Genomic DNA, 22831 nt, shown 5'->3' on the forward strand with positions numbered 1-22831 from the left:
ACTAGACAGTAGACATCATAACACTTATTAATGTTTAACAAAAAAAACTAAAATGTATTAAGGCCAAAATGATTGCTCTTGTTAGAATTCCAATTTATCTAGGAGAAGACCTTATGTCCAATGATGGCCTACGGATGCTTATTGGTTCAAGACAGAATATATCACCGTTTTTTGTGAACAAGTAGTCTAATCTGTCCAAGAAAAAGCAATAGGATGTGTCTCTAATGAGGAATTCAATCAGGCAGGAAGATGTCAATGTCGTTTGACCGCATTGCAATGAATGATTTGGAGCCGTATTGGTTGGCATATTCACTGATGATGGAGAGAAAATACAGTTAAATAAGGGTGTTGGTGGATGCATTTGCAAGAGGTCCAGAATTGTTGATCATAACAATCAAAGCAAGTTATCTCTTAAATAAAGAAACTGGAGACTATCAAAGCTTCCTCCGTAGGTGCCTGTATCACACAGAGGTTGTTGAGAACAAGAGGTACGTAGTCAAAGTGACGGGCTCTGCATCAGGTGCAATCAAGAAGAGGAGTCGATATATATGCCACATTCTGCTTCTCCTGCTACAGAAGGCCAAGAACCTCGTATGTGCTCTGCAATCAATGTTGTGCCAAGGATATACAGAGATTGTCTTTGAAGTTAAGATGATCCAGGATGAAGCAAGAAAGAAATACTAGTATTAAACTTAAGATCAGGGTTTGGGATAGCAAGCAAGTCTGCTTTCTTTTCTTTCTCTCTTACGTCTTAAGACAAGAGGCCAATGTGTGTACATATATACAGACGAATTGTATTGCAAAGATTGCTCTCTCGCGTCTTAAGAATTAAAGATAAGGCCAATGTGTGTACATACAGACAAATTGTATTGCAAAGTATAGTGTGCCTTATTCATCTGAAAGGCTTTTTATAAAATGGAAAATTGAATTAAAACTTCCCTGAAAATTCCTTTTTTTTTTCAATACAATTTACCATTCCTGAATAAGAAAAAAATTCCTTTTTTTCCCTCTTAATACAAATTCTTTTTGTATGATCGCTCTTTAGCCGGTTTTTCAGTAATTTCCAGAGATTAGGTTTTAGGGCAAAATTGGGGGAGAATGTTTAAGCCTGAGATCGTGGTTCGAAGGAATGGCAATGAACCGCCACGGAAACGCTCGTCTGCCGTTGTTCCAGAGCCTGAGCATGATGACGATTACGTTGATCCTGCCGCCGAGGAGAAATACTATCGGTAATATCTAGAGTCCGATGTAATCTCTCCATCTCTCTTCTCTTTTATCTTCAAATATTGGTATCTTAATTACTTTTCAGTTCGATTATATATATAAATTAGCTCTCTTAGACTTTGTGGTTGGCTTTGACTGATCTTTGAATACAATCATCTTCTATTGCTCAATCTTCTTCTACAATTGTGACAGGGTTTCGATGTTGATTACTGTCCTCTTCCATATGGTGGGTTGCTTCCCTGTGTATTCAAAGATAAGTATGATTATCCATTCGACATCGGCCTTCTTGGTAGATTGGGACTTCACTGTTACAATATTCAGAAGGTAATCTAATATAATCCAATATTTAATCTTTCTTTTATGTTTTGAATTGATGGAAACTTTTGTTATACATCTGATATTTACATTTTACGTACATCTTATAGGGAACTAACCTCAAATTGATTGCTATAAACAAAAATAATACTGAGATGCTTGGGGCGGTTTCACTGAATTACATAACGTTGGAGTCCATGGACACATCCAACAATTTTCCTTACAATTTTCAGACTTGTGTTTCCCTAAATATGGTTTCGGAAGAGGCATTCCTAATGGTATAGACCGAACTTTCCAGACTAAAAGGTGAGTAGAGTTTGTATTGTGCTGTCCTCTAACTTGCTATAGTCTAGACACTTTTTTTTTGTTTTGTTTAACCCGTTGGAAGTTCTTGTTATCAGTTCCTACTGGCTGCGCTTGGGCTACTCCTGTTTTCTTGGAGAGGGCATGGAAAGACAACGCAGTAGATGCATTTTACAAAGGTAAAATGCCCAGCTGGATTACAAATGATAAGCTGGCTGCAGCCGGCGAGAAAGGTCAATTTTACGAGGTATTTTTGTGTTTGAATTTGCTTCATCTGGTTTTACTTTGGTTTTTTGATATATGTTATGGTATCTGATTCATGTCACGTTGTGGAATTGTATTTATCACAGCAGCAAAAAGCAGACTTGCAAGAAAATGATTGGCTTCATCTATATGCCGAGTTTGCTAAGTTTGCTTTTAACTTGAAGAGGATTGGATCTGAGGTATGATCTTTACTCCAATGGCTTCATTGGTTATGATTTAATATACATATTTTTGTGTGTTTTTCTTATCAAACTTTACTTTGTGTTTTTCAGAATCGACTGAAGCAATTTCCGCCACTGGAGATGAAGAAGGTAATCATACAAACTGAAAAAAGTGGAGAGGAGTTGCCGCGTATGAAGCTGAAGGCGAACAATGCCATCTTCTACATGAGTTTCAAGGGCAATGGTGACCCGATGGGTATCCCTATCGAGTACCAAGCGATTGTAAGGAGAACCATGGATGGGATGCCTAGACACATTTGTCTAGAAATTGACCGTCTGACTTACAAATCCAACTGAATGGAGATATTTCCTCAAGTCCTGCTACAATTATGTGTTTATTTTTGTTAACTTAATCAACTTTCACCAGGATGCAATGGGGTTTATCGCTGACAGTAGCACTAGTAGTAAGCAGCACAATGTGATGGATGATGCTCTTATGTATAGCTCTCATATGACCCCTTGTTTAAAACTTCTTATTTCTTGCTTTTAGTAGTAATTATATTATTTGCTATGATGTCATAGTTTCTCACAAGCATTTTGGAACCAAAACAAGATTAATAAAAAGTTTTTTTTCTTCGTTTGAATGGAAATTTAAAAATATTCAGGCGCCCATCTTATTGCATCTTTATAAATGCACAGACATGTGTTTCCTTGAAACTTCTTGAAGCAATTATGAAAATTCTGTTGGTAGATGTGAATAGTTATGGACTAGTTTAAGCCCACATGATAGTTGGATTTTAAAGAATTTGGGCCCAGTTTACACTCATGCATTATCCTCAGAAATTCACATTTATCTACGGTCTAAATATAATTATTGAATGAAATTCTTATTACGATGATAGTACATGCTTACAGTCTATGTGTATGTAAAGATTCAAATGAACTTGAATAAATAAGAAATAGGAAAATACACAAGATTCACATGGACAAACTCGTAACCAAAAATTATAATTAAAAAAATTATTATGATGGAAAAAGAATTGGTCCGTACTTGTCCTAGCCTGAGTCCCAGTCGCTGCAACTCCTCAGGAGCCACGCCGCGAAGCTAGGGTTTTTTTTCTTCTTCTGATCGTCTCTTTCCCGGTTTCAGGTCTCAGCTTTGATTTCGATTTTTGGCTGTTTTGTTTGTTTTAGCGCAATAGCTTTTCTTCAGCTTCTTTGTGATCGAAATCATCGCTCTAATTTCAGCTGATTTGGCGCTCCTGCTGTGTAGTTAGTGTTCTGGGTTTCATCTGATCGCATCTAGATATGAAATTATCGATGATTTCGATCTCTAGAGTTTGGAAATTTGGGGTTTCTGATAGTATTTCTGAAGCTCGTTAGCTGATAGATCTGCATATTGTATTCTTATTAATCGTTAGTAGAGTGTGTTTAGAGTTGCTAGATCTCTGTCTCTCCTCTGGTTTCTTCTAGTTCTGCAATTTAATATTTTTAGCTGAGAGTGAGTGTCTTTTTCCATAAACGAATCGAAAAGGCCTTTCCTTTTTGGTTTGTTTCCTTTTTAGTTTTGATCTTCAAAAGGGAAATGATGATGAATGGGAGTTTCAAAACTTAAGTTGTAAAAATGGCTTTGTCTTTTGTTTTGCTGTCACAGAACTCTAACGTACTGGTAGAAAGCAAGAAGGTGGTTCTGTGGAATTGCTGCACTCTTCTTTCAATGGTTTCTTAGGTATGTTTCTGAGTGTTTTGGTAGCTTTGACATAAAGATCAGATGTTTATGTAGCCATCTGTGATTCTCATTGTTAGCTTTGGATAACGGGTCCTTTTGTGCCATGATTCTCAGATGATGAACAAGATTGTTGAGGATATTGTACAGATCCTTTGAGCAGCTTTGAAACACCCTAATTTTTTTTCAAAAATGGAGGATGATAATGGGCTCGAGCTCAGCTTGGGTCTTTCTTGTGGAGGATCATCAGGAAAAGCTAAGGGTAACAACCCCAATAATGGTGGAAGCTCCTCGGAGAACCACAAGGTAGAAGGAGGCGATAGAAGCGCTAAAGTGATTGATGACTTCAAGAACTTCCTTCATCCTACTTCTCAAAGACCAGCTGAGCCGAGTTCTGGTTCTCAGAGAAGCGATTCGGTTCAACAACCTCCACAGAATTTCTTCAATGACCTATCCAAAGCTCCTGCCACTGACGCCGAAGCTTCCACGAAACCTTTGTGGGTGGATGATGAGACACGGAAAGAAGCAGGAAACAAAAGGAAGTTTGGGTTTCCAGGGATGAACGATGAAAAGAAGAAAGACAAGGACTCGTCACATGTTGATCTTCAGGACAAAAAAACAAAAGCTTCCCATGTTTCAACCGCCACAGATGAAGGATCAACAGCTGAAAACGAAGACGTAGCGGAATCTGAAGTAGGAGGAGTTTCTTCTTTAAACCTCGCAAAGGACGACGTGACTCGACCTACAACTGATACAAACGTTGTAAACAACTTAGCCGGTCAAAGAAAGAACAGCCATGGCGGATCTGGCGCTGAAGAGTTCACTACAATCCGCAGCATGAGTTACACCGTACCTTTCACAGTTCATCCACAAAATGTCGTCACTAGTTTACCTTACTCTTTACCGGCAAAAGACTCTGGACAACACGCAGCAGCTACAAGTCTGATGCAGCCTACTGTTAACGCTGGGAATCTCCCACTTATGTTCGGATACTCACCAGTTCAGCTCCCTATGCTGGATAAGGACGGTTCAGGCGGCATTGTCGCCTTTTCTCAACCTCCATTCACCGGAAGAGGCCCATCAAACACGTGTAAGCAAACCTTTCCCTTAAAAACGGTGTAGGATCCTTCCTTACTTGCAAAGATGTTAACTTGTTTATGTCTCTTAAAAAGCTACCACGAAAGGTGAGGGAAAACAACCTGTTGCAGAAGAAGCCTCATCTGAGGATGCATCTGAACGACCAACAGGAGACAACAACAACAACAACAACAACAGTAACGCTTTGTCTTTCGACTTTTCTGCCATAAAACCTGGAATGGCGGCGGATGTGAAGTTTGGAGGATCTGGGGCACGACCAAACCTACCGTGGGTCTCAACCACTGGTTCAGGTCCGCATGGTCGAACAATCTCAGGTGTCACATACCGGTACAACGCAAACCAGATCAAAATCGTATGTGCTTGCCATGGCTCACATATGTCGCCGGAGGAGTTTGTCCGGCATGCAAGTGAGGAGTATGTTAGCCCGGAAGCATCCATTGGAATGACTGCCGCGTCAGCTCACACCTGAAAAAGTCGCTCGGAGAAAAAAGGTGTTAAATCTTGTAAACAAAACGGAAGGGTTTGTAATGAGTTTCTTTTGGGAACATACATTTTTTTTTTCTATGTTTACTTGCTCGGATCAAACTCAAGCCAAAGTTTTTAATGCGAGCTTTTCCACTGTGTTGTAATCTCTCTGCTTATTTTGTTCCTCATTTCAACTCTATATATCTCTTCGCTTTTGTGTAATAGTAGTTTTGTAGTCCGCTCCTTTTTTTTTTGGTTGAAAGCAAATAATGATTTTGATCACTTTCTTTATTTAGTCTGCGATTTGGATTAATATTTTAAGAAATTGGCCTAATATCTAGAGGCCTAGTCGAAACCACAAGAACAAATGTCAAATAAAATGTGACTACTATATAAAACAACAACAAAACTTCATTTACTATTTGATTTAGTCGAGAAGATACGATTCAGACCGAAAAGAAGAAAGTCCATATATTAATTAGTTTTAAAAAAGTGATTCTATTATATACATCAAACTCTCTATCAATGTATCATTATACAAATGCTTAATCTTTTCTTTTGTTGTCAACGCAAATGCTTGATCATGCATGAGACCGAAATAGCAATTAATTTACTCATAGAAACAAATTTAAGATTACTTCGTGAAATAATTGAAAGACTAAAATAATACTGCATCGAAGCCATCACTCAATCATGAAAAATGCAAACTTTGACTTTTCTTTTTCCTACCGGAATTATGTGCAACTGGTCGTTGACTTATTATACTTCCGGCTAGTGCAGTAAAAATATTTACAATTTATTTTGAGTTCATTACCATTTAATTTGTCATCGAACCATAACTATTTCGAGAACCAAATCAAAAAGATCAGTCTAAAGAACCAAATGTGTGGATGCAAATTGTAATTATTTATTTATAATGACAAACAAGTTCCGATTATTATATAGTCGTAAATATGATAAAAATGAGGTCAGAAAATAACAGCTCAACAAAAGGTGATTTGTTTTTTAGTTAATGGAGAGAATAGTAGAAGACAATGAGAAAGCCATAGCATAAAAGAATGTTGTCACGTAGATGACGTAAATTTATTTATTTATATTTACATAAAAGAAAGATCCATATCTTCAACATAATTTCATTTTTCTCCATTTTCTTCTCCAATAAAAATAATTCAAACAAAAAAAAAAACATTTGCAGAAAACCAAGAAGCAAGAACAAAGTTCCTCTCGAATTGAAGATCTTCATCTTCTTGTTCCGATGTATCAATTTTTTTTCTTCTCTCTTACGATCTTCCACAGTTATAACTATGTCTCTGCTCAGCCTCCTCCTCCGTTCAGAAACGGCGGCATAGTCGAGAATTTCGAGCCGAGTTTAGCCGTCGTCACCGGAGTTCTCGCCATCATGTTCATGCTCACTTTCGTCCTTCTCGTCTACGCTAAGTGTTGCCACATCGATCTCCGATCAGGTACAGTCGAAGGAAGACGGCAAGATCGCCGGCTCCGACAAGGAATATTCTTCAACCGGTCAAGTAACTCGTCTGAGGATCGATTCTCCGGTTTAGACAAAACAGCAATCGAGTCACTTCCTCTGTTTAGATTCTGCGCTTTGAAAGGATCAAAACAAGGGCTTGAGTGTTCTGTTTGTCTATCTAAATTCGAAAACGTCGAGATTCTAAGATTGTTGCCTAAATGTCGTCACGCTTTCCACATCGGATGTATCGATCAGTGGCTTGAGCAACACGCAACTTGTCCTCTCTGCAGAGACAGAGTCTCAATCGAAGACGAATCCTCTGTTTATGGAAACAGTTTCCGGTTCTTGAATCAATCTGAGATAAGAGAAGATTCAAGCTTGGAACTTTACATCGAGAGAGAAGAAGAGGAGGAAGAGGAAAGAAGAAGAGAGAGAGAGGAAATTGGTGGGTCGTCGAGATTCAGCATCGGAGGTAGTTTCCGTAAGATTCTGAGATTAGGTGATAAAGAAAAACCGTTACTTGATCGACACGGGATCGAAAAAGAAGAGAAGAAGCTGATGCGTAAGTTCAATCACAGGATCGTTGTGTCGGATGTTGTGTTTAAGAATCGTTGGAGCAACGTGAGTTCGTCGGATTTGATGTTTTTGAATTCGGAGATGGTTAATTCGATTTCTACCGAGAGATTCTCGTCGATGGATCGAGTGAAGAGAGGGGATGAAGAGGATCAAAGTGTTATCTTGCGGATCAAGGAAGAGATGGATGGGAAGAGAATGTTGGAGCACAAGTTGACTTCGATGAATACTATGTTGTTGTCGGAAAACAGAGACTCTGGTTCGAAATCTAGAAGCGTTATGATCGAGCCAGGAAGAAGATCGGTCTCTGAGATCACTGCGGTTCCTAGACTCAGTATTGCGGTTCATGGAGATTGCAGCGGTTCAACCGCAGCGACTGCGTCTGCGTTAGAAAACGAAGGAAATGAGACGGAGGAGAGAAGACGGCGTTTGTGGCTGCCGATCGCTAGAAAAACAGCTCAGTGGTTTGCTAACAGAGAAAAAAGAAATCAAATTAAAACTACACACCAACATTTCGATGTATAGTTTCTTTCTTTTTATTCAAGAATTACAATATTTTTTTACAGAGTTACGATTATATTAAAATTACACAGGTTGGTTAGGTCAAAAGAAGATGATTTGTTGTATAAGATGGGTTTATATATAAACAAAGTTTTGACTCATAATATACTAATTGACTGAATTATTGCTGCAGAGTTTTGTTTTAGTATTATACTAAAAGAAAATATATATGACAATAATTGTTTCCATTAAATGGAACATGTCAGCTTGCCTGGTTACAGAAACAACCACGCTGATTTAAATTTTATAGGCCTGCATCATAAACTTTTTTTTTGTCAACGACTGCGTCAGAAATAGATATAACCTCTAATATACACACACACATTGCTTATAAGTCTATTTATAAGAACACGAACTTAAAATAATCAAACCCTTGGTTTTGTCTCTTGATAATTGTGTTCTTCTGTTTAGACTAACATTACTAACTCATGTATTTGATTTCAAAATACATATTAGTAGGTCAACTAACTGCTAATAATGTTATTTTATTAAAACTGAATGCACAGAAACCCTGCATCTAGGTTATAAATAAGCAATTAGTTTGTCACTTTCCAATAATATGAAACCTAATCCCATTTTTAAGCATTTTCCTTTTAATTGCTCTTATTTCTTTTTCCAGTTGCCAATTATAATATTATATCACCATTCAATATATGATATATAATTATTTGATGTAGGAATCTGACTCCTCTGATTTTGTCTTTTATAAATATGCCACTAAACTTAAAATAGACGTATATTTCTTCCTGCATATATATGCACATAATATGCTATCTAAAAGTCCTTATAATAAATGAAAAACCTTTTCTTTTCACTTTAATATCTTTTTAAGTTTAAACTATTGTAACGAGGGACACAAAGAACCTGGGATGCCTTGAGTGCAGCACCATCCGGGAACCTTTTTAATGTTGTATGATGTGATATTTCATCTAAAATCTTATAAAATAATAGGGGTATATGTATATTCAACATAATTACGTGGTTATCTCATTTCGACATTGAGAATCATGAACATATATGTTGGCCAAGTGGGTTTGCAATGTGTAGATGCATATTGCAAAACATTTCATTTAGTCTATTATTTCATGCTTGTTCCTTAGCACACTCTTGAACTTTATTAGAAAAAAAAACATGTATACTCTTCAGTCTTGGACTACCGAAATATTTATATGGTCGTTATAAAATTCAAGACTAATTAATCTGAAATTCCTTTGACGGAATTCATTTATCCATAACTTTTGTAAAACATTTTTGATTATGATTGAGACTATTCTCGTTTTTTATTTTTATTATTAAAAAAGAGATTTGAGAACATTATATAGATGGAAACAATTCAAAGAGCATATATACGAAATAGGTAAATGAGGCCAAAGATTGCTGTTATGTAAAAAGGAAGTCATTGCATCATATCATGTGGTCCATTTTACGCCGATTATGAATGGACATGCAATTAATTTTGTATATATTATTCAATTGAACCTTTCGAAATAATAAAATATAATCGTATTTCTATATATTATAATTGTATTAGGTCGAATATGGACCCATTCTTCGGATTTAGGAAAATAGAGTTTTACCCCTCTCTTTTGTAGAAGTGTGTAATCTAGGTTTTTCGATTTTTAAATCTAAAAAATAAACATCTAAAAAAGTAACTTAGAATGTATAGCTTGATTCAACTAGGTTAATGACTTAATGTACATTGCTAATGACTTAATGTACATTGTTCATGTAAATTCAGTTATGTTTTAATATTTTTTGTGGTTCGGTCTAGATTAAGCATATGTATACAAAAAGTATAAATATTTGTTCAAAGAATATATTTTGAAAGAGTTTCATAGCAATCAAATCATCATGAAATTGGTTCATATAGTAAATACTTTACAAATTTTTTTAAAGTTGGTTTCATAAAAATCAAATCATCATGAACGAAACATACAACAAAAGTACTTTTTTCGTTACACAGTTGGGATCCTCTCTTATGCGCTAAAGATATTGTTTCCATTGAAGTTGTCGGATACAAGATTCGAACTTTAGACTGGCTTCAGGAGCTCTCTAGTATTTGTTCTTTTCCAGTTAAACGGCTCAGTCCTTAGCTCTGTGGTTCTTCAATCCCATGTTGTCTCTCAACATCTTTCCTCAGAAACCTATGGGAAACAAAAGAAGAATAGAAAAGTGTGCGCTCTCGTAAGCCTTTTGAAGAACATCTCCAAGGTCAAGATTGGCTCTGGATATCTGCAAAGAATGTTACTATCCATTAACATATATTCAAGCAGCAGCACAAGGTTATGCCTATTTGGGAAACTTACACAGAGTGAGTAGCTAAGAAATGATATATATAGATGGATCACATAACAAGATTATACATCCGGTGTAATAATTATACAAAAAGTTGGGGAAAAATCTTGAATGTAAAAGCAAACATACAGTACTTCATGCCTTGTGTGTGTAACACAAATGCTTTCATGGAAAAACTCCATCCTTTACAGCTTCAACGAACGCCTTCGAGGGCACACACACATCTGGCAGAATTTACATAGAACCATTGCATTTTTTCCCTCTGCAACTACAGCAGAAATCAGAACTTGGTGTCACTAACACCTCCCAAAGGGCATGACTCACATTAATAGCGCACAATCTAGCTCACCATTTCAACTACATTTTCTTTGCATCATTTATCTGGAGACATGAATGACGAAGTCCAGCCGCCGGGTCTATTCCCAATCCCATACCCAGAATTTGAGGTTTCGGGAGGGAAACCTGACTTTCCATCATTTCTTTTTGAGGTACCCGCAGGAGATAGTGAAGTGGATGGCATGTTCATCATCTGCAATGCGGTTTTCATCAAAAATAAGGGGTCATTATGAGAATCAGTATCATGCTTGAATAATTCAATGGTTCATGAAAATTGACGATGCAAAACGTGCTAAAGCTATTGTTCTGACGCAACACAATTGCAGGCATGACAAGCTAACACAAGCCGCGAGTTGCAGAAAACAATAGTTCTTTGGAAAAGGTAACTTTATGAATACGTACATTCTTGTGGCCGGGGTGATCAAAACCCAGTGTCCTCCCTGTAGCAGTATTATTATTGATCTGTGGGCTTGGACCAATGGCATTACCCGATCTGACGCGCTCAGAGGCCTCGGCTTCATAAGAAATATTTGGTCCTCCTGCAAAACAGAGCATCAATAAAACAGAGATTTTGAAACAATTGCTACAAGAAACAAATCAAGCGATTAACTGGAGCTGACCCCGATGATTGCTTGTGTCCACTGGCATTGCACGAGCATTGCTAGACCCAGGAACTGCCTGCAGTACAAAGAACATATTTTTGTTAGAAAGTAAAACGAAATGTGGCACAGGAGCAAACCTTATCGTTAAGGAACCATTTCCTAAACTGAAGACTGATTTCTCGTTTTCTATACTAGATTAATAAACCATACCTGAGACTGATTTCTAGTTTTCTGTGCTTGTTGATACTTTATTATAGTCCAGTCAAATATATAGTCGAACTCATATCCTGCACAGAGGAAAACATTAGTTGATGGAGGTCTGTAACTTATGCTGGTGAATGCCTATAAAGAAGATATATAGTGTTTCTTCAAGTACCTTCCCGCGAAAACAAATCACGAAAAAGCCGCTTCAAGAATCCATAATCAGGGCGCTGATCAAACGTCAGTGTGTGGCAGTAATGAAAATAGGAAGCAAACTCCACAGGGTGATTTTTGCATAGAACCTGCAATGGATGGGATATGGATACTAAGTCGAATGAGGATTAACAACAACAAAAAAAATCCGTCGCACACACTAGAGGGAAAGAGACCTCAATCGGAGTTGATATCTTCTTCTCACAAATTTTGTCATATTTTTGCTTCTTGTCAACAGCCTTGAGACCCTGCCATGGAAGACTAGAAAAAGAGGTTCATGAAAATAGGACACAATGTATAAAGCAAGAAAAAAGGTTGTAAACCTCTAAAAAAGACAACACACCTTCCTCTTAGGAAATACAGAAGCACATATCCAAGTGATTCTAGGTCATCCCGTCGACTTTGCTCTGTGAAAGAGAAACCAAAATTTATGAGCGTAAACGATCTACTATACATAAGGAGAATAAATGGCAGCAATCCTTACCAATTCCAAGATGTGTGTTGCAACTTGCATAGCGTGCAGTCCCTGTTAAATTTTTGTTTTCCCTGAATATAGTCAAGTAAAGGCCATAAGTTGTATAAAGTGACCTTAAACTTAAAACTTTATCATCTGCAGAGCGAACACAAGGTAGAAACAATCTATGAACCATGGCCACAAATACCTGTAAGGGATGTGGCGGTTGGTGTTGGCATCACGATATCTTTTGGCAAGTCCAAAGTCAATTAGATAGACCTGATAACTGAAACTGATCAATGATACCATCCCTTATCATTTGATGCAGACAAGAAATTTCAGAAAGTTACCTGATTCGCTTTCCGACCTAGGCCCATGAGGAAATTATCAGGTTTTATATCTCTATGCAGATATCCTTTGGAGTGTACATATTCTATCCTCGTTAGCTGTAACAGTAGAATATTATTAGATGATCAATGTAGCCGTCAAGAGAACAGCTTAGTATGTAAATAGCATAAAGAACAAGACTTGACCCTGGGAAATCCATACCATCTGATCAGCCAGCAGCAAAACCGTCTTTGGTGAGAATTTCCTCCCACAATACACGAACAGATCTTCGAGACTTGGCCCTAGCAAATCCATCACTAAAGCATTTTCTGTTCCGTCCACTCCAAACCATCTTATGCGCGGAATTCCACCTGCAAACCACAAACACGTAGCCCAAAAAATTAGTTTAGACGATGTAATCATCTAACTCTTCGAAATGATCGGTCTCACTAAAGCCTTTTATCGATAAAGAAGTGGATAATCCATCCAATGTCCAATGCAACCAACGATTATGGAATGAGAAACAAAGATAGAGAATGAGAAGCATACTTCCTCCTTCAAGAATTCTGTAAAGCTTGGCTTCATAGAGAAGTTGGGGATGCTTCGTTTTACTGTTCTCCTGCAATACAATAAAAAAGATCGGGTTAATTACAATTGTCAGCTCGACGAAGAACATATCTCAGCTAAAAAAAGCTTTTCCAACTAGTCAATTTAGAGTTTAATCAATTGGGAGAAAATCAATTCAGATAGCATTAATTGAAGACTCAGACGAACCCAGAAAGATGATTAAAAGACTAAAAACAGGAGAGATCCAAATCAAATCCCCAGATAATGGATTTGTATAATAACCAAGGAGCTGAAACTTACGATCTTAACCGCTACGATCTCGAAAGAATCGACGTGTGTGGCTGCGAAGAAAACAAACACGAGGCGTAAAAATCATAAAAGCAAAGAGGAAAGGACGAGGGACAATAGGATTATTAGGAGGAGAAGACGAACCCAGGAAAATCTCTCCGAAAGAACCACCGCCGATCTTCCGTCCGAGCTTGTACTTGCCGCCGATGATGCGTTCCATGGCAGCTCCGATCAAAACCGAATCTGGATCATGCGCATAGATGATAAAGATAAGGATTTAGGGTTGAAAATTTGCAATCAGATGTAGTATATTAATATATTATTATTTTATTTTAATTTACATCTTTGCCATGGACCCGGAGCCATAGTGATCGTATATTAAAAAAAAAAATGGTACACCAAACCATTGCACCATTATGGGTCCAACAATCTTTTCTGTTGAACAGATGAATCACGAGGGCTTTTCTAGCATTTGTATAGAAAAAAAATTATTCATGTTTAATTTCATAAATCAAGTAATAAAAACAATCAAATTACACACCAAAAATAAAAAAAATTAATTACGCAAGATATTTTTTTGGGCATCATTTCCTCGGAGACATGAACGATGAAGTCCAGCAACCGGTTCTGTTCCCATTCCCAGAATTTGAGGTTTTGGGGATTGCCGCAGGAGATAATGAAGTGGATGGCATGTTCATCATCTGCAAACGAGGTTAAATCTTTTGTGAGACAACCATGAAGAACTCTGTAACCAACACAGTGAAATGCTAAGACAAGACACTTAAGACAGTTATTTGGAAGAAGTAAAGGCATGAGTGAGTACATACATTATTTTGGTGGGGGTGATCAAAACCCAGAGTCCTCCCTGTAGCAGTATTCTTATTTATCTGTGGGCTTGGACCAATGGCATTAGCCGATCTGACACGCTCAGAGACCTCGGCTTCATAAGAAATATTTGGTCCTCCTGCAAAACAGAGAGTTAGCATCAACACAACAGAGAAACTAAGTCAGCAAAACAATCTATGCCAGGCAGACTTTATTTCAGTCTTGGTTCGAGTTCAAGTATGGAAGTGGAGAAAAGAACACATCATCACCCGAAATACTATGTTAGTATTAACCAGCAAGTGACACAATCAAAATCGTTAACTAGAGCTGACCTCCACGATTGCCTGTGTCCATTGGATTTGCACGAGCATTGCTAGACCCAGGAACAGCCTGCAGTATACAAGACAATTTACCTGTTTTTGTTAGGAAAACATGCGTATCTACATTTACCACCAAAAGTAATACAAAAGGTAAAACCAGCAAAGCCAAGTAAAGCCTATCGTTAAGGAACTTTCTCTATGATGATGCATACATATAAGAAACTAGAACAAATGCTGATGATACACTCTATACCTGAGACTGATTTCTAGTTTTCTGTGCTTGCTGGTCCTTTATTATAGTCCAGTCAAATATATAGTCGAACTCATCCTGCAAAGAAGAAAACAGAGGGAGGTAAGTAATTGATGATGTCCTATCAGGTGAGGAAATCATAAAGATGATAGAGAGATGTTTTTCTTTTTTCAAGTACCTTCCCGTGAGAATAAATCACGAAAAAGCCGCTTCAAGAATCCATAATCAGGGCGCTGATCAAATGTCAGTGTGTGGCAGTAATGAAAATAGGAACCAAACTCCACAGGGTGATTTTTGCAAAGAACCTGCAAAGAACGGGATCTGGGTATTTAGTCTGAGGATTAAAAAAAAAATTGCAAAATTCCAACGCACACTAGAGGGAAAGAGACCTCAATCGGAGTTGATATCTTCCTCTCACAAATTCTGTCATATTTTTGCTTCTTGTCAACAGCTTTAAGGCCCTGCCATGGAAGACTAGAAAAAGAGGTTCAGGAAAATAGGACATAATGTATAAAGCAAGAAAAAGGTTGTAAACCTCTACAAAAAGCCAACACACCTTCCTCTTAGGAAATACAGAAGCACATATCCAAGAGATTCTAGGTCATCCCGTCGACTCTGCTCTGTGTAAGAGAGACCAAAATGTATGAGCAACGATGATCTACTTCACATAAAGGAGAAAAAATGACACAACTCCTTACCAATTCCAAGATGTGTATTGCAACTTGCATACCGTGCAGTTCCTGTTAAATACTTTTTTTCCCTGAATATAGCCAAATAAAGTCACTAAGTTGTATAGTGTGACCTTAAAAACTCATAAAGATAGATAACAGAACACAAGGTAGAAACGATATATGGACCATGCAACTCACAAATATACCTGTAAGGGATGTGGCGGTTGGTGTTGGCATCACGATATCTTTTGGCGAGTCCAAAATCAATTACATAAACCTGATAACTGAAACTTATCATATGTCAATCCTTTTTCAAAAAACAAAATCTGATGGAGAAGAGAAATTGCAGGAACATACCTGATTCGCTTTCCGGCCTAAGCCCATGAGGAAGTTATCAGGTTTTATGTCTCTATGCAGATATCCTTTTGAGTGTACATATTCTATTCTCGTTAGCTGTAACAGTAGAATGTTCAATGCATCACTCAAGAGAACAGCTTAGTATGTAAATAGCATAAAGAACAAGACTCATACCATCTGATCAGCCAACATCAAAACTGTCTTTAGTGAGAATTTCCTCCCACAATACACAAATAGATCTTCGAGACTTGGACCTAGCAAATCCATCACTAAAGCATTCTCTGTTCCATCCACTCCAAACCATCTTATGCGCGGAATTCCACCTGCAAACCGCAAAAACATAACCCAAAAAATTAGCTTCGACATGATTGATCTCACTCACTAATGCATCTTATGAACAAAACATTTTAGATATGAATTGCATGAAGAAGTGGATAATCCGTCTAATGACCAATGCAACCAACAATAATGGAATGAGAAAAAGAAAGATAAGAGAATGAGAAGCATACTTCCTCCTTCAAGAATTCTGTAAAGCTTGGCTTCATAGAGAAGTTGGGGATGCTTCGTTTTACTGTTCTCCTGCAAAACAAAAATGATCGAATCAAGAATAGTTGTTAGCTAAGGAGTACCATTTTAAGGAGCTTAAAGCTTGCCCGAATGATCAATATTAGAGTTTAATCAATTCAGAGAATGTCAATTCAGAGTCAAACACGAGCCAAATAACTTGATTAAGAATTAAAACAGAACATATTTAAATCAAATCCCCAGAATAGCTGATGAACTGAAACTTACGATTTTAACAGCAACGATCTCGAATGTATCAACATGTGTAGCTGCCAAAAAAAAAAAGGGAATGTCAATATGCATCAATTTGAAACCAAAGAAAAAAAAAAATCGAGAAACAATAACACAGACCCAGGAAAATCTCTCCGAAAGAGCCACCGCCGATCTTCCGTCCGAGCTTGTACTTGCCGCCGATAGTTCGTTCCATGGAAGCTCCGATCAAAGCCGAATCTGGATCAATTCATGCACAGAGATAGAGGAGATTTAGGGCTTTGAATTTCTTCGACAATTGAATTTTGCGAATAGACGAGACACGAGGTTTGTCTTTGGGTGACGTGGACACACCTATTATTGTCATGATTTGCTCTTTAGTCAACGCAATGTAATATCTACATATATAGTAATTTTATTTTAAGCTCAACAAGAAAAAGATAAAATAATAAATTTAAGTATTATATAAACAAAACTAGTGTATGTAGTTCGATATTAAAATGCAAATTATCAAAAATCTAAACTATTTTAAATATTACAATTTCTAATTTTTGAAAATTATAAAAAAAAGTTTTGACATAACAAAAAATTATAAGAAAATTTCTAATTGAAAGAGATAAATTTAAAATATCTATGTAAAATTATACGTTGTTACAGAAGTTTTTCTATGATAACGATACTTCTCTCAAAATGTAAAAGTATATGCGTTAGATTTGGAGATTTAGTCTCCTGTATTATGAGGGTTTTAACTTTTACATTAAAGTTTAACAGTAAAAGAGAAATCTTCTCTTTGTTTACGATAATTATTGAAAAATAATAGATGAATCAAATACACAATATTTCCCACAAAGAGAAACAAATTACGATCGAAATCAGAAAAAGGAATGAGTACCCAAAAAAAAAAAACTTTAATTAGAATTGCCTCTTTGAGCATTCAGAAGGCATAACACCTTTAAACCTGTTAGTGTCTTTGCAGTAATCATAGATCATGAAACCAGCTCGTATCTTTTGCATCCTTGCTAGTTGCGAACGAGTTAGCTGGCTAAACGATGGTGAAGTCCACCAATTAGACTTTATGGTTGGATCTGCGCATTGCTTGATGCTGACCGGTCCCTGCCACAAGCAAGCTCGTGCCTTGTACCTACGACCCTCGGCGACAAACGGTGCTTGTGTCCAGTTTGTCTTCACTCGACCTCCTTGTGTCGCCCAGTCGTCTGCGTTCCATAGACTCGCGAACACTTTCATACCTTGCTTGTTCGGGTATGCGATTCCTTCTTTCTCGTAGTTTCTAAACACTCTGATCGGAGTTCCATCCACGAACCACCTATAAGACCACCACATGTTTATTGTGTGGCAACAAACAAATAAGTTAACATTTTAGATTGTTATGTCTTGAGAATATGTGAAATATTCACAATGATTTTATAGGTTGTACGTGAGGATAAATCTTTGGTCTACATCTATAGCGTTCTTTAACCATGTATGCATATTTATATAGAAAAAATATAAACTCATTGAGATTATACTAAAACATAACATGCAGCAGTTTGGGATTCTTAAGAGTGTTTGGTTTTTAACGTTCATAAAAGTTCTTGAAAAGAAAACAAAATTTCCCAAGAAGTGTGTACTATAATGTTTTTTTAAATTAAACCAATCTATTTTTTTGTCTCTTTAAAACCTTAGTTATGCTTTTTATGAGGTACTTCATTGATAGGGAACATTTCTTAGCTTTGTTTAGCGTTTGTTTAAACTTAAGAGACGACCCTAATCATATTACTTACACAACTTCAGACGGATTCCAATGAATGGTATAGTTGTGGAAACCATTGGTCGGGTTGAACCATGGTCGGAATTGTTCCTCACGGTTTCCTTTCCCTTGAGCAAATATGTTGGTGTGGATCGTGTAAGGCTGACCAGTCGCATTCCCTAGGAACTCGAAGTCTATCTCATCGTGTGCACTTCCCGTAGACGATAACTAGCCAAAGAAAGATTATCCATCATCAAAATCACAAAAAGTACTAAACATAATCAAAAAATATAAAATGCCTTATTCTGTTATGTTAAAGATAAAAATTTACGTAATATGCTGCGACGGTTCCAGCAGAATTTCCTGGCACAAGTTTGATAAGCATTTCTACACTTCCGAACAAATGAGCCACCTTTGATCGAATAGCAGATCCTGGGATAAAATGCATGTTTATTTATCAATTTTCTCATAAATTATAGATTTATATATATTGATTGGTTTTGAAGTTAAGGTGTTATAATATTACAATACCTGCAGATTTGTCTAGGACAAGTCGAAGGTTGCCACCATTCATACCAATATGATGCTTACCCCATGTAATAATCATATTCTTGTCGAAGTTTGCCACCACAAATGTGCGATCTAAAATCGCTAACCCGACCACCAGAACGAATAGCGTTTGCGCTCGGAGATGGGCCATTTTACAAATTTGGTTGGTGTTTGAAACGTTTTGGATTGTGTTTCTATTCGATCACGTACCATCTGTTTGTGAGGGAAGGCTTTACTTATATATAACTTCTAAATATTTTGAAATTAATTTTGACGTACTCGAATAAGTATAATTAATATTTCTGACGTGCAGCGAATGAACTATGTATACATGAATTAGACAACTCAACGATTAAAATAATCAACTCTTCTATATAAAGAAAATGATAGACTAAAAAGGTACTCTGAATTTGCATTTTTCCCTTAAATTTTAATGACCACTATGTAGATTTTGATCAATATTATAAAAAAATTAAAATAAAAATGTGAACTTGGACGTTGTTAGCTCACGCGGCTGTGATAGCACCGATGAATAAACGTGCGGGAGACTACACTAATAGTGTCGATGAACTATATCTATAATTTTTTGTTCTTTCAATCATGTATGATCGGAGCTCAAGATTTGTTGCCTCGTTTCATAGGATTTTCGATATACTTTTTGTTTACAGCATTGGTTTGTCTTTTCTTATTGCTTTGGTTCTGTATTTAATTATAGCATTGGTTCCGTATGTGTATTCTCTTAACTTTTATTATAGCATTGGTTTAGACTTAAGAGTAATCAAACTCATAAAGGTCTCAAAGTTTAAGACATCATTAAAACGTGTTTTCAGGGTTTTTATGATATAAATAATCAAATCTAGTGATCAGTCAAGAATAACTTTCGGTGGGTGTTGGAACAGTATTGTAATGTTATTATATTCAGAATAAATCTCGATCAATGGTTAATAGACAAATATTGTACGAGAAAAAGTTTCATAATGAGTAAAAGATAATGTTGATCGCGTTTTTGTTAGTCTTGTTCCGAAATCATAATTAGATATATATTCAAAACTTTTAGTTTCCTTTTTTCATTTCTTGTTATTATTTATTCAATGCCACCAGTCACCATCAGTCCAAATTATTGCATCGTCGCTTTATATTTATTTTATACACATTAGACCGAAGACGCCAACCAATTAAAATATAGGTTCTTAATTAGTTTCTTACATATTAATTTTAATCTTAATCAGAAAAGCAATCGGTCAACATCTTTTTTTTTATGTCGTACCATTGTTGGCTCTTCTCACAACATATAATCATAAGAAAGTAGGAATAACATTTAAATTGATCCGAAATTACTTTATACCTAGATTTTGTTTTCTTGATTAGGATATATACTGATAGACGTATACTCACTGTCACTGATAATTTTACGAATATAGTTTTTTATATATTCTTGATTTATTCGAACATCTACCAAATACGATATACTTAGCCGTTACCCTCCTGCAGATTAGTCTTACCCTCGCTCATCAGCTCATGATCTATCTTTTTATTCAAAATTCCTTCTACTGCATTTGCATGGCTTAAGAATATACGGTGATGACTTTATGACTGCTTTGATTTATATAAAATCATGTAGATTTACAAGCATGCTCTTTAAGACAAAAGGAAAAGAAAAACATTTCTTGATATCAAATCCGATACCCAAAATCAAATCAAACCCTTACCTAGCTATATATTATTTGTTTCCCCTAATTTTCTTTGAATGTAAAAGAAATCCATGGTCTCCTTTCAATAATGTGACTTCATATCAAAGTGACAATCTCAACTCCAAATCTGGCTCAGTTGCGTCACTCGTTTCGAAGTTCTGAATACCTGATCCCAACGATTTATTTCTCGGATCCTATATTGATGGGGAAAAATCATTCAGAGAGATCCTTAAACATTATAAGATACAATTTTGAGACAATTAACACAAATGATCATGTCAAATCTTATCTACTAATCATTCAATCTCTTGACACATAATTATATATATAGGTATGGGTTTATATATAAAGTACCAACCTCATATAAGAAGTGTCTGGTTATGTTTGGTTCCCCAAAATGTTGGCTCTCCAAGATACCGTAGCTCGGGTTCCAACTGTACATGTGTTGTAAAAATTATTAGCTTTACATTATTTTTATATCACAGTCATCTAAACACGATATAAACAACATAACTTTTATATATTTGAACAGCATAAATATATATAATAAATAAAATTTTATATATGATCTATGACAATGTTTACGGACCTTGGTGCTATGTGAGGCTGAGAATCTCCGTATCTTATGGTTGTTCTCTCGTATTGATCACTACTTGTATTTATCTGTGAGATCACAAAGAGAATTATGAGAAAGTAGTGAAAACATTATTATTATAATTATTATTTACATTGACTTTAATTAAATGGATTTTATTCCATTTGTTTTCTTGTCACGACTATAAATTACGATTAGTAACCAGAAGGTTTTGCATATTAAAATAAGATATTTGAAATTAAAATGATTTCGAACTCAAATCAATATCTGATTAAAATTTCTTCTAAATCTAAGAAGATATACATTTAAGAGCAATTATGTGATGTGCAACATTACTTTGTGAAAACATTGATACTATTAGTCATAATATATATACACATATATACACAACATTGAATGTGGCATACATAATATTTACCATCATGTTTGGATGAAAGCCATAATGATCGGATGATGGTGATGATGAAGATGGCATGGATGGATATCCTCCTTGCATCCTCACATCCTCCTACATTATCAGCATTCATATAGTCCATATTGATCAATAATATGAAGCAAACACATGACGAATCTGTATCTAAATTTATATCATTCCAAATTAAAATTCGATCTAGATCTTACGTAAGATCATGAGTTTATTATGCTGTAAATGCGAATATGCTTTACTGATTTCATACGATTAGCTATCATGATCAAAAGCGTAATCCAATCAAAATCATCTTTTGTGTCCCGGTCAAAAATTCCCTTGATAAAATTCTCAAAAGTGTTCAAAAAAGACCAGTGCTACCAAACTACTTCTTCACGGATCTGTATACGTATGTGTGTAAAATTTTGTACCTGATGATAAGAAGTGTAAGTATTGAAACTGTTGCAGTTAAATTCACTGTGTAATCTAATCTTCTCTAACTGCGCGACGCCAAGACCTCTCTGCGGCTGCTTAGGCTTATCAGAACCGTTCTTGTTTTTCCCTCTCTTTGCCGGAGAAGAAGAAGATGATGTTGGTGACGAAGATCCACCCATTTTTGGTCTCCCAAAGAAACTACTACCCATTTCTTGTTAACAAATTATAATCTAGAACTAGAGAGAGAGAAAGTCTTGCTAGAGAGAGAAAATCCTAACGATACGTTTATGTGTGGGGTTGGTTGGTTAGCTTTGAGCTGAGGAATCTGAGAGATCTGTAATGGTGATCTCTCCTTTATAAGATTTTTTATTTTATTTTTGGAACAAAAATCTTTTTTATGTTTTGTTTTTAAGACCAGTAACTACTGCATTGCTGGATCAGATTGTGTCCAGATTTTATTAGATACATCTCTCACACATACGTACGTACAAACATATGTATATATATATATATATTACATAGATTTTATGCCCTTATTTTGATTCCACAATTAATTCTGGCAAGAAGAAAAACATTTTATAAATAACAATGATTGTGCAATATTTTAATCATGATTGATCATCATCATTTTTCTTTTTCTAATTTTTTGGGTCCTCGGTTTTGGATGACTTCCAACACAAAAGACTAAAATGCTGTTCGAATTAATTACTCACCATTTAAACATTTAAATAGGCACATATAGATCGAAGCTTATCACAATATTATTCTCA

General features: G+C 36.1%; 7 protein-coding genes across 10 annotated transcripts; 3 read left to right on the forward strand and 4 right to left on the reverse strand.

Moving 5' to 3' along the window:
- Nucleotides 1–709: 709 nt before the first annotated feature.
- Nucleotides 710–2865, forward strand: LOC18028774 (UPF0725 protein At4g28920). The gene is given in 6 exon segments (XM_024149828.1): nt 710–1248; nt 1417–1548; nt 1650–1845; nt 1941–2089; nt 2193–2285; nt 2379–2865. Coding segments are annotated over 6 exon segments (966 nt in total). The 5' UTR covers nt 710–1098; the 3' UTR covers nt 2625–2865.
- A 392-nt stretch (nt 2866–3257) lies between these two features.
- On the forward strand, nt 3258–5772 carry LOC18028775 (AFP homolog 2). Its single transcript, XM_006412835.2, has 4 exons — nt 3258–3417; nt 3922–3996; nt 4111–5083; nt 5166–5772. The coding sequence occupies exons 3-4, from the start codon at nt 4186–4188 to the stop codon at nt 5558–5560; spliced, it is 1293 nt and encodes a 430-aa protein (XP_006412898.1). The 5' UTR covers nt 3258–3417; nt 3922–3996; nt 4111–4185; the 3' UTR covers nt 5561–5772.
- Nucleotides 5773–6811: 1039 nt separating this feature from the next.
- On the forward strand, nt 6812–8122 carry LOC18028776 (E3 ubiquitin-protein ligase ATL42). Its single transcript, XM_006412836.2, has one exon. It carries the CDS (start codon nt 6812–6814, stop codon nt 8120–8122), a length of 1311 nt encoding a protein of 436 aa, XP_006412899.1.
- Nucleotides 8123–10470: 2348 nt separating this feature from the next.
- LOC18028777 (casein kinase 1-like protein 3) lies at nt 10471–13739 on the reverse strand. Its single transcript, XM_006412838.2, has 14 exons — nt 13586–13739; nt 13454–13494; nt 13136–13205; nt 12809–12957; nt 12610–12705; nt 12468–12538; nt 12290–12351; nt 12149–12212; nt 11982–12066; nt 11768–11894; nt 11602–11678; nt 11410–11467; nt 11192–11328; nt 10471–10982 (listed from the first exon to the last, which is right to left on the reverse strand). Exons 1-14 carry the CDS (start codon nt 13659–13661, stop codon nt 10827–10829), a joined length of 1269 nt encoding a protein of 422 aa, XP_006412901.1. The 5' UTR covers nt 13662–13739; the 3' UTR covers nt 10471–10826.
- A 16-nt stretch (nt 13740–13755) lies between these two features.
- LOC18028778 (casein kinase 1-like protein 3) lies at nt 13756–16923 on the reverse strand. 2 transcript variants are annotated; one of them, XM_024149884.1, is made up of 14 exons: nt 16780–16923; nt 16657–16697; nt 16374–16443; nt 16039–16187; nt 15865–15960; nt 15714–15784; nt 15535–15596; nt 15393–15456; nt 15226–15310; nt 15012–15141; nt 14840–14913; nt 14599–14656; nt 14269–14405; nt 13756–14142 (listed from the first exon to the last, which is right to left on the reverse strand). In XM_024149884.1, the coding sequence occupies exons 1-14, from the start codon at nt 16853–16855 to the stop codon at nt 14026–14028; spliced, it is 1230 nt and encodes a 409-aa protein (XP_024005652.1). In that variant the 5' UTR covers nt 16856–16923; the 3' UTR covers nt 13756–14025. The 2 variants fall into 2 exon arrangements, 1 of the variants encoding a protein (XP_024005652.1); XR_002896929.1 differs by having other exon boundaries at nt 14032–14142; nt 14840–14914; nt 15015–15141.
- A 627-nt stretch (nt 16924–17550) lies between these two features.
- On the reverse strand, nt 17551–19145 carry LOC18028779 (probable xyloglucan endotransglucosylase/hydrolase protein 26). The gene is made up of 4 exons (XM_006412840.2): nt 18917–19145; nt 18717–18817; nt 18420–18613; nt 17551–17962 (listed from the first exon to the last, which is right to left on the reverse strand). The coding sequence occupies exons 1-4, from the start codon at nt 19083–19085 to the stop codon at nt 17551–17553; spliced, it is 876 nt and encodes a 291-aa protein (XP_006412903.1). The 5' UTR covers nt 19086–19145.
- A 1581-nt stretch (nt 19146–20726) lies between these two features.
- Nucleotides 20727–22380, reverse strand: LOC18028780 (protein SPEAR3). Of its 3 annotated transcripts, none has more exons than XM_006412842.2 (5): nt 22058–22380; nt 21639–21728; nt 21215–21288; nt 20984–21059; nt 20727–20819 (listed from the first exon to the last, which is right to left on the reverse strand). In XM_006412842.2, the coding sequence occupies exons 1-5, from the start codon at nt 22268–22270 to the stop codon at nt 20727–20729; spliced, it is 546 nt and encodes a 181-aa protein (XP_006412905.1). In that variant the 5' UTR covers nt 22271–22380. The 3 variants fall into 3 exon arrangements, with proteins under 3 accessions (XP_006412905.1, XP_024005420.1, XP_024005421.1); XM_024149652.1 differs by having other exon boundaries at nt 20984–21067; nt 21253–21277; nt 21628–21728; XM_024149653.1 differs by lacking the exon at nt 21639–21728 and having other exon boundaries at nt 20984–21067; nt 21253–21288.
- Nucleotides 22381–22831: the final 451 nt, after the last annotated feature.

Source organism: Eutrema salsugineum, unplaced genomic scaffold (genome assembly GCF_000478725.1).
Source record: "Eutrema salsugineum unplaced genomic scaffold, Eutsalg1_0 scaffold_1, whole genome shotgun sequence".
In the NCBI taxonomy this organism is placed as follows: Eukaryota; Viridiplantae; Streptophyta; class Magnoliopsida; order Brassicales; family Brassicaceae; genus Eutrema; species Eutrema salsugineum.